The sequence below is a fragment of the Quercus lobata genome, chromosome 7 (assembly GCF_001633185.2).
Source record: "Quercus lobata isolate SW786 chromosome 7, ValleyOak3.0 Primary Assembly, whole genome shotgun sequence".
NCBI lineage: Eukaryota > Viridiplantae > Streptophyta > Magnoliopsida > Fagales > Fagaceae > Quercus > Quercus lobata.
In genome coordinates this window covers 43,955,495-43,967,205 of record NC_044910.1, presented here as the reverse complement: position 1 = coordinate 43,967,205, position 11,711 = coordinate 43,955,495, and the positions used below count along the sequence as shown (strand labels likewise).

Here is an 11,711-nt window from a genome sequence, read left to right as displayed (position 1 = left end):
AAAAAAATCCAACATTTTACCCCATTTTCCAAACTAATTAAGGAAATGCCCCTGTTTTGAAATTCAATTTTCTAAAAATCGAGTTTCAATTTAAAACTCGATTTTTGGACAATCGAGTTATAACAAACTGAAAATTAAAAAAAAAAATATATATATATATATATCTATATATTTGGAGCCCTATAATGGTGTTTTAAAGACCCTATAGTGGCGTTTTGGAACTCGAGCTCCATGAACTTCAGTTCCAAGCAAGTTTTTTTTTTTTTTTTTTTTTTTTTTTTTTAAGTTTGAGCGCCCCATACCTATAGTGGTGTTTAGCTGAACAATGCATATTGTCACCCTAATCTTCCATCATCAACACCCCTCAACTAAGTCATGGCTTTCAGCTTTGTCTACTACTACTATGATTCCCAATTCTCATAGGGTAGACCAGATGGGAGAATGGGGGTTGTGGTTGGGAAGAGTTTTTAGTTGGATCAGATTGTTACAGACAGGGTAGATGGAGATCTCTCTATATGGTACACCATGTTCAATTGGAAAAAGGAAGCAAAAAGAGAGTCGGGTTAGGCAATGCTAAACACTTCTCTCAAGGCTAATTTAAGGATCTTGATAACTGACTGGCATGTTTTAGAAATCAGGTAGCAATCAACTATTAGTTCCCTATTTCTATGGTGTAATAGAAATCCGGCTTAGAAGCATGCTCTGTAAGGAGGGGGGAAAAGGGAAATTTCTATGAGCATGTGTCGGCATACAAAAATTGCACACATTTTATCATCTAAGGTGGGTTTTCCTCTGCTGGTTTGGTGTATTACACAAGTTGTTACTGTACAATCATTAGATGGATGTCTATTTCTATTTTTTTAAATAAAGTTCTTGAATCTGATTTAGTAATGCTGTGGATCTAATATTTTCTTCTAATTAAGCAGGCCTTACTAGTAAGACATTGGAAGCAGGTGTGCTTGTCAAAAAGGCGCAAATGCATGTTCATTTGCCTCCTGAACTTTTGATCAGGCTTGATGTTTCCAGAGGAGTTTTAAGATCATTTTATTTATTACCATCAGTGATGCACTGGCTGGAACTCCTTATGTTAGCCAGCTAGCTTAGAGAAGAGATTTGTTGTTCTAGCAACTTTCATATTTCAAGCGCTTTGGTCTGTCCTATTATTTGGTTATTCTCTTGATTTGTCTATATTCTTTTGAATCATACAGTTTTGATTAATCTAATCAAGATCTTTTGTGAATAGATTCTAGAAGCTCTTACATCACTAAGATGTTCTGAGAATTTTTCAATGGAGTGTTTGAAAATTGAAATTACTTGGTGAGTCAGTTCTAAAGTTTACAAGAAGGTTGATGTTCTGAGAAAATCATATTAGTACAAACAGATACAGAGAAAATCATATTATTAAAGGACAAACAGATACAGAGAACCGAAAAATTGCACTATATTATTAAGGGACAAAGCCAGTTTGGAGGAATCTCCTCCTATCCATTATCTAGCCATTTAGATAACTATCCATGTGTTCTTTAATCACATAATCTATTAATCATGTAAACCAGTCACATGGTTGTGTGATTATCATTTCATATCATATTTATGTGTCTAAAAGTACAAATGGATTATCATTCGAATTGCCACATGGTGGGTTGAAGGAAATTCTATATTATCAAGTCATGCCAAAAGACATTAAACTGGGGACAATAAATTTCTTGTATTGATTTATTATTATTTTTTTTTATAAGTAAAGAAATGGTTAATATATTGTACTGATTTGTATCAAGCACTATGCTAAAAATGAGATGGGTTTTGTGAGTTCTGAGATAAAAGCACTACCCACTCCTACAAGGAACTTTTTGTGTGGTAGTTGGACAGTAAGATCCTGGTGAACAGAAAAATTCACTGCTGCCTTCAACATCAGCCCAAATGTCAACACCCCCACAAGTATGATTGGGTTTTCCAGGAGGCATTTGGTAACTGTATCTGCAAATTTGTCTCAATTAATAAATATTAATGCATGGTACAAAGCCATAAGAAACCTCTGGAATAGGAGATAAAGAATGTCAAGATTAGATTAAAAAATTTACGGGTCACAGATTCCAGTCGTTTTATTAAATTTTGCAAGCGGACAGTAAGAACCTAATGGGCAAGCTTATTTACAAGAAAAAAAAAAAAAAAAAAAACTGTTAGATACAGTTCAACACCAACAATGAGTTATGTTCCATCAATTTAAAACATACTTACGTATCATGCAAGTAATACCCTGAGGACAGAAGAAGCCCTCACAACAAGGTTGACAATCATGAGTTCTAGAAGGCATACTATTTGAATTTTTGAGATCAACTTTCTGGTCTTGGCCAACACTACAACCCCAACCTAGCCCACATCCAGAAGCCCATGAAGTCAAGTTGCAGTTCTTGTTAGGTTTTAAGTAATTGTCATCTGCTGTCCCCCTCTCAAATAAACTACTGAAGTAGAATTTTATTTCTGCTGCTGTACATAGTCTCTGCATGACATCTCCTGCTAAGTAGCTCACATTTGTTAGAATAATGGTCAAGTGATTAAAGTCATCATTTCCTAATACCTTAAACTTTTGAGACAATTAATAATTTATCATGATATTAGAGCACGTGCTTCTGAGTTTGAATCTCGTCTCCACCCTACCTCTCATTAAAAAGTTAAAAATTTCACATGTTGGGATTCACTTAATAAAAATTTCACGTGTTCACACATGAGCAAAAGTGTTAGTAATGGTTAAGTGATTAAATTTACCATTTCTTAATTGTTTAAACTTTTGGGTCAATCTATAATTTATCAACATCCATCATCAGGACATAGGCAAGGGTATTCCTTTGAAAGGAAGGAATCCACAAGAGATGAAAGTTGAGATGTTAATATATAGGATCAGATTACTTAGCCTACAAACTCTATGTAGCCCTTTAGTTCCTAGTTCTATCTTGATACTAGCTAGATCTTAACATTCTGCACCCTAGATGAGGGTGGTCCAGCCATTCTGATGCATTTGGATTAGCTATTATCTATTAGTTTATTAGCTTATATATTTACTTATGTATAGTTCTTCAATGCCTCATTTTTTCTAGGTACAACTATACTTTTGCAAACTTTCAACAAATAATCAAATAAGCTTTGAGCAAAAAGTTAATCCAAACGTACGATATGCACCAAATGAAAAGTAATTTTCATAGCTTCAGGGATGTAATGAACAACCCTCCCTCTCACAAGTTATATTATTTATATAAGATTCTTATCTCTTATAAACTGAAAATTTGTGCCTTTTGTTTCATTTTTAATGCCCCTTGTTTATTTCTAGCAAAACAAGAATGCTTCTTGTTTGTTATATAGAGATGTTATGAATCTACAAGTCCTAACAAAAAGTTCTAAAGCATCATTGTACATGGGTACAACATTTCTGCAAATACAGCAAATCCATTTGCAATTGCCCGGATAATCATACCTTTTGTCTTCTTAATACAATTAGTCAAGAAATCCAACTTCCTAGCATAATTGAATGCACCATTCCAATCAGTATTCCTAAAAAGAAAAAGAAAACAAAAACAAAAACAAAATCGTGGGTCAGAACAAAACAAGTGGAATAAAGCATCAAACTATTTTTTTTTTTTTTTAAGTAAATAAATAAATCAAATTACTCACACATCCTTAATGCAAAATCCCAAATTGTTAACAATGTCCTGGGTCAAAATTTTAGTGAGATTGGAAAGGCGACCATAGATAACCTATGTAACAACGGGAAGCAGAGCTGGGTCACCGGTCTTACTGTAATCATCTCCATCCACACAATGAATACAAGGCACTAGACCCACAAGTACAATGAGAAACAATAAAACATGGGCAACCCAATTGACATTAGCCCTGAAAACACTCATTCCCATCACTTGAACCTCTCCAAATCACAAACTCTAGGAAAACCATCCAAGTGATCACAATCATAAACCAAATTCTTGAATGGTAGAGACTATATTTTGGGTAATTCATATATAGTGATTAAACATGGCATCATGGGTAGTATTAGTCCTTCATTGTGCTACTTTCAAAACAAAGTTTTTTTTTTTTTTCAATTTAGTTTTTGTAGAACAAGAGTTGAGTGATAATGGGTGCTTTGGAAAAATGCTGTTTGAACGTTAGAGAATCTTGTTGCAGAACAACAATGGAGGTTGAACGTAACTAGGAAATGTTGGTTAAAGGTGTTGTGAGATTAAACCTTGTGAGCTTTGTAGGGTCCAGATTTGGAGATGAAGAAATGGCAGGGAGGAATGGGTGGCTAAATTGTAGGGATAAAAATGGAGCTGAATTGTTTTGTTTTGTTTTTTTTGGAGAAACAAACACACACACACAAACAATTGGCTCTTATTAATGGAGGGAAAATATTAATATTACTATTATTTTTAAAAATTGGCTCATTTAACTACTTAAATTTATATTCATTCTTAAAAAAAACAAAAACAAACAAACAAACTTATATTTATATCCTCTGAATCTGGTTTGTGTCCAGTGCATTAGTGTACTAGACACGTTAGGATATAAACACAATCCCAACCTATATCTCTTTACCTCTCTCCAATTTATAAAATTATATGAAAATTGACTTTCTGTAATAAAAATGTGGATTTTCTCTCTCCATTTTGGTTAAGAAAGTCAAGAGATAGCTAGAGATGCTCTTAATTCTCTTGGACACTCTTTAATGATACCCTTTGGCTTTGTTAAGTAATAAACAAGATTTTTATATAAATTCTTATCACCTCTAGTGTAAAACAAATGGCATTTTAAGAAGTTCACTGTTTTTGAACAATAGTATAATTTCAAATAGATCTGATAAAATTAAACTCAGATCCGATAGCTTGAAGGAAAATATTTGACTCAAACCTAAGATTTTTTTTATCTAAATAAAAATGGGTTGACTCATGACTCAACTTGTTTTTTCCTAGGTCAAGTTGGGTCAACCCTTTTAACCTGTGACCATATAAATTAGCAAATCACTTCAAATGCTAAACCATGTAAAGGAAATATAACGTCAACCATCCAAAGGTAATGACTACGTTGAATCAAATAACAGCCACCAAAAATTTTTCTTCCTAATTTGACCGTAAGGCAACAAGAATAAGAGAAATTGAGCTTATAATATATAATTTTGAGAGTATCAAATAGCTTAGATTGAAACATTTCTACATCTTTTGGTGTGATAAAAGATCCAAAGCATTGATCTAAACCCTAAATTTTTGCAATAAAACTCATAAGATCCTTGTCATTTTCATATTCATCTATTGCAAATGAATCATCTCTTTCACTGTCTCCAAGCGAAATGAAGTCTATATCTAAGAGGAAGAGAGTCGAAGGAATATATCACTATTGCACGAGAATGCCAGCAAAGTTATGGACACCTGCTGTTATTTTTTTTAAATTGTTTTTCTTTATTTTATGAATTTTTTTAATGTAAGAAAAAAAAAACTGTCATTTTTTTAGATGACAAATAACCTAAATTTTATGGTAATTATAGCATCAGTAAACTTTAAATTATGTAAAATTAAGAGTTTATCTATTATTTAACTTTTTTTTTTGAGTATTTTGTTATTTAGTATTTTTTTTTTTCATTTAACATGTGAAAAAATATGGTTGATTTGTAACCCAATTAACCCGACTCACAAGCAAAAGATAGCCAAATTTTTACTTGAACCCATTTTCAACCCCAACTAGATTAACCAGACTCAACTCGTTACAAATGTCTCTAGGCCCATCTGAACCTGGACCAAGATGGGGCCTAGAAATACATTTGCATTTGTTTGGGCCATTGACTTATGGGTTTTCGCTTGTTAATGAGCTATGGCCACTTGGAAAGTTTGAGGGTAATGGGCTTAACCTAGCCTTGGTAATGTGCCAGTGTTTTGTTTTGTTATTGTTGTTGTTGTTGTTACGGTGTGTGCGTCCTCTTGCTCGCGAGAGACAATACAGTTACTCGTTTTTAGCTTTTTACTGCAAAAACTGTATCATTCACACATTAACGGTTAAAACTTAAAACCCAATAAAACTGTAACTGTATAAGACCTGTAGATAATAGATAATAGATATAGATAAGCTTGTTTAAAGGTTCCAAAATTCCTTCAAAGACCACCTTGACTTAAAAATATTGCCCAGACAGAGACTTCTTAACTCGTTATTCCTTTGTCAGCTGGTCTTATTGGAGACTGGTCCCCATATTCAAAGACCTTATTCACACTCTAGATTTGATTCACTCCTGTCTAATTATTTGATGTTTTTACTTTTTAATGATACGTGTAACGTAAATATTGTTGGGTTTCATTTTGGTGGGTTAAGCTTGACTTCAAGTTCAGCTGCCGTGTGAGGACTTTCATTGGATTCATTGAATACCCCTTCTCGAATTTTGCCTATTGAGGTCTTCTGGGGACAGTGGACTGCATGGGATTCTCTTAGATTTGCAAAAAGGAAGGAGAATCTGTTAAAAGTTTAGAGGAGGAGATTGGTTTTTGAGGGATCTAACTGTGGATTATTATATTGCATAATAAAAAGGTTAGTTCTTTCATAATTTTTACTTTGTTTATATACCAACTTTTTACTTTTTAGTTATTGTTTTGTCTGATTTCCGCTGCCAGAAAAGAAAAAAAAAATGAAATTGAAATGAACTTTAATTTGGATTTTTGTTGCTCTTCATGGGTTTGGGAGGACACAATTCTATAATAAAAAAAAGGGTTGGAGTTTATTATGTCTTTGTAGTATGCCTCCTGCCAAAAACAAAGGGATAGGTGGGCTTTGTTGGTAGCTTTGGTTTTTGTAAAGAAAGTGAGATATTGAGTTACTATGGTTTCGTATTGCAATGGATATAGGAACAACCGTCGAATATGTTTTCTTAATTTATTTTCATTGGCTTTTTGGAAATTTGTTGGTAAGGGTTTTAAAGATAAGTGAATTTAAGCAAAAGAACAATTAATTCAAAGTTGTTCTTTGTTAAGCTGGTTACTTAAGTATTTTCTTTAATATTTTGTTTTTGGGGGAAAAGAGATTCTAATTTTGGTCTAATTTAATGAGTAAAGTTTGGTGATTTGAATTATATTACAACTTGTGTTGTGGCCTTGGAGTTGAGGAGAGAAATGGGAAATCTTTATTAATTTAATCCTCTTTGAACTTTCTTTAATTTCAATTCATTGTGTGTGTGTGTGTGTGTCAACCCTGCATGATTAGAGAGTGAAATTTAAATTTATGGAGCATCTAATGTCCAATTCATGACCCACTTTCCATGATTTTCAAGTTACTTTGGCCACTTACCTCTACTGCTTCTGGTTCTGCAGTGAAGGATATAATTAGTGTTCTTGTTAGAAGCTATGAAGTGTTTCTCATTCTCCAATGGAGAGAAGAAGGATGAACCAAAGAGCACAAAGACAGTGTCGGTTCTGTCCACCAATTCCACTTTAAATGAGGGTGATGTGAGGAGATCTGGGTCTGAACTGAATTCTCAGAATGTCTTAGACAATCCCGTAGAGTCCTTACGGAGAACCTCATTTCCTAGTTTTTCTCAGAGATCCAGCAACCTTAGAGTGTTTGCAATGTCCGAGCTTAGATCAGTCACCAGAAATTTCAGTCGCTCTGTTATGATTGGAGAAGGTGGTTTTGGGTGTGTTTATAAGGGGGTAATCAAGAGTGCAGAAGATCCATCAACAAAAATTGAAGTTGCAGTGAAACAACTTGGTAAAAGGGGGATGCAGGTAAGGCTTATTCCTCATGATTTCATTTTAGAAATTTCCTTTAATCCATTTGTCATTGATAACTTTTTTGCAATTTATTTGTGAATCATATCTAGAAGTATCATAGTGAAAACTTCTGTAGTGTGTTTTCTAGTGTTGAACATCAGTTAATTTTTTTAGTTGTATGTATTTGTTGCTGCATTCAGGAAGAAATTCAACAATTAATCATAAGTCTAATCATTGAGGCAATGTACATTGTTTTCTGGAATTTTGAGATTTAGTCACATAAACAATGTATTCACCAGCAAGTAGTTTCAGCTAAAATAAATAATCTCTTTCTAGATATTGTGTGCATTCCTGGGGAATGGCATGGCAACCTCAATGGCCATACCCTGGAAACTCATAAAATTTGACCCAAAGATCCTAATCTTTCAAAAAGATGTCCATTTGGTGATGACACACTCATACCAGGCCACTACATCAATCTTCTGTTTTTCAGCAGTGACTGTTGGCACAATCTGTCTTTCTTGCCATCCTTCACAAAATTTTTCTTCTTCCATGATAGTGGCACTGCAAATTACTGAATCTAATTCTAATAAACCTTTTTTTTACATTTATTACCAAGATTTTCTGCCTAACTAATATTCTGGTGGACATCCTTTCTTTGGTAGGGGCACAAGGAATGGGTGACAGAAGTTAATGTTCTTGGGGTGGTTGAGCATCCTAACCTTGTCAAACTTGTGGGTTACTGTGCTGAGGATGATGAAAGAGGAATCCAGCGGCTTCTGATATATGAATATATGCCTAACAGAAGTGTTGAGCACCATCTATCCACTCGGGCAGAGATACCTCTTTCATGGGCCATGAGATTGAAGGTAGCCCAAGATGCTGCTCGAGGCTTAACATACCTACATGAAGAAATGGAATTTCAGGTATATGCCAAAATTTATTTTCCATTTCATGATATATTTGGTTTGTTAGTGTGTTCATTCTAGTGCACGGATATTTCCTATGCATTTGTGGCTGCATTTAAGCTGAAAGTTTCCTTTGTTTATTTGATTCCCATGTTGAAGAAAAAATGGTGGGGGAAGCTAGATTCTGTTTCTTATGAACAATTTCTAGAGTTGCAAATTCTTTAATTTTTTTTTAATAAGTGAAACTAAAGAGAGCAAACTAATCTAGCATTCTATTTGACATGCTGCTGACATTATCAAATAATTTTGTTATAGATCATCTTCAGGGATTTCAAATCTTCCAACATCCTTCTGGATGAGCAATGGAATGCAAAGCTATCAGATTTTGGATTGGCTAGGTTGGGCCCTTCAGAAGGATTAACCCATGTCTCAACAGCGGTATGATCATACAATCTGATTACTTACTTAATCTCTATTCCTTGACTGCATACCAACTTAAAGATACATTTACTAGTGTGTAATGAGAAACTCACCTGAGAGTGGGACCTGCAATGCTACAACTTCATGTTGTTTACCTCATAAATCTTCCAAAAGATTTTTCCAATTGCTGTTAACTTTGGGTTGTTTTACTTACTTGCTAATGATAATATACGGCAGAAGTATTGTTTCCCTCCCTAAAATTTGCATGAAGTTTGTTTTTCATCCCTAAATTATTGAAATGTTACATGTGACACACATGAGCTGAACAAGTGGCATGAAATTATTGGTCACATGAATGGTATGAAAAATCTTTTTAAAGTTTAGGGAAGCAATAACTTTTTCAATAGTTCAAATACGAAACCAATCTTTTGAAAGTTTGAGGACAAAAATTATAACATTGTCAATAGTTTTGGGATGAAAAAAGAACTTTAAGTTTATGAACGAAAAACAAACTTCATGCAAACTCTAGGGACAAAAACAGTATTTTAACCTATAAATATTGCATTCTTGGATTTGCTTTTGCTTTTGCACTATGCCTTGAAATTGCACAACCATCTGATCATCATAATCATTTGCATGTAAATTTTTGAGAGATCCATTTTAGAGATAGGGGACCTCAACCCAGATCTGATTCCTCAAACAAACTTCCTTGCTGAACAGGTTTAGTTATATCTCCATAAGTGGTCATGAAAAATTACTTGTAATGAAAATCATGTAACAACTTGGGAGATCAAAATTTTACTGCTATTTGGATATCCCATCAATATTGGATTAGTCTTTTGTTACACATGGAAAATGAATTCATTTATGCTCGTGGTATCACTAAAATTACTCGCAAGCATACATACAAATGCATGCCTCATTTTATTTTGGTACTCGTTTTAACAAGCGGACATGAAATTTATTAGACGTTTCCAATTCTTGTACTGTTTCTTGTGCTTAGGGCTGTATTTGATGCAAATAGTCCAATGTAGAGGATGGATTTGCCTTCAATGGCTATGTTAAGAAAATGATCTGACCCAACTTCTTTTTTTAATAAAATCAACACACGCTCTTTCTGTCTTCCAAGACAATATGAGAAACTGAATAAAATTAATTTAAACCATTTAATTTATGCTGTCCAAGCATTCAATCTTTTAGTACTTACCAATTATCTATTAGCATTCACAACTGTTTAATTCCATCAGGTTGTAGGAACAATGGGATATGCAGCTCCTGAATATGTTCAAACTGGACGTCTCACATCCAAAAGTGATGTATGGAGTTATGGGGTATTCCTTTATGAACTCATCACAGGTAGGCGCCCTTTAGACCGAAACCGTCCCAGGAGCGAGCAGAAGCTCCTGGAATGGGTAAAGCCATTTCTGTCAGATGTAAAAAAATTCCATCAAATATTGGACCCAAGGCTTGAAGGGAATTATCCCCTAAAGGCAGCACAAAAGCTGGCAATTGTAGCCAACCGGTGCTTGGTCAGAAATCCAAAAAGTCGCCCAAAGATGAGTGAGGTGTTAGAAATGGTGATTCAGATTACAGAGGCATCAACAGAGACTGGTAGTCCTCAATTACCCTCGAAGAGTTTGGCACTGGGGGAAACTTCTGTGGACACTGAAGCCAAGAATAAGAAAAGGGTTGTAGATTCTAGATCTGGAGAAAGTGGTTGGTTTGTTCGTATGTGGACTCCAAAGCTTTTGAGGTCATGCTAATCACAGTGATTTTGTGCAAACTGGCTGGCCAAGTTGTTTATAGGTTGTTAGATAACTTGAATGAACTTCGGGGCCTGAGGATTCATCATCAATACACACAAATGATAACTCGTTAGCATGCCCCTCTGTATCTGTGAGGATCTATAGCCAACCCTAATTTGGGATTAAGGCTTATTGTTGTTGTAATATGTACCTCCCATTTTTTAACATGGATGTATAGAGCTGTGTAGTAGCGAACTTCAGATTTGCCAAAAGTGGTTACTTAATCAGGATAGTATAAAACACCAATAAGCTTCTAAGGTAACTTGAGTTGCATTTTGTTGGGCAAAAGAGGATTAGGCTAGTTCTTTTTGGTACTAGGAGATCCCTATAGGGGAGATTGAGATCTATTACTGAATCAGTATAAACAGTTTAATCAAGTTCTGTATCATTTGAAACGTGTAATGTATTGGAATCATGTATCATTCGGAGCGTGTAATGTATTGGAAACGTTATTTTCTTAATTTTTGAACCTTCTTCTATATTTGCCTAATGATATCTATTTACATAGCTTTCACCAGATATATCGACAAGAAAATAAATGGATGAAAAATATAAGTGTTGTGAATTGCATTTGTTGGTATTGAAATGTAGAGTGATATTTGATTTGTATGAATTATAAAGGCACAAAGAGTGAAGTTGATTGTGGAACTTTTGGAGAGGGATGAGAAATAAAATGGTTAGTTGGAAATAATTCTTAATAGCAAGGATAGTTAAACCAATTTAAATCTTTCCTTCCTACTAGCCTTTTCAATAATTTAAATGTAAAAACTGTAGTATGTTCATGTAAGAGGCAAACACTGGCCATAGTTTGTCACCTCAGACAGATACATGGAACTTTTCATTGGCAA

General features: G+C 34.3%; 1 protein-coding gene across 1 annotated transcript; it reads left to right on the top strand.

Moving 5' to 3' along the window:
* Positions 1 to 6,124: 6,124 nt before the first annotated feature.
* LOC115953153 (serine/threonine-protein kinase PCRK1-like) lies at positions 6,125 to 11,342 on the top strand. The gene is made up of 5 exons (XM_031070681.1): positions 6,125 to 6,555; positions 7,332 to 7,745; positions 8,396 to 8,656; positions 8,954 to 9,076; positions 10,306 to 11,342. Exons 2-5 carry the CDS (start codon positions 7,365 to 7,367, stop codon positions 10,819 to 10,821), a joined length of 1,281 nt encoding a protein of 426 aa, XP_030926541.1. The 5' UTR covers positions 6,125 to 6,555; positions 7,332 to 7,364; the 3' UTR covers positions 10,822 to 11,342.
* The last annotated feature ends 369 nt before the right edge of the window (positions 11,343 to 11,711 follow it).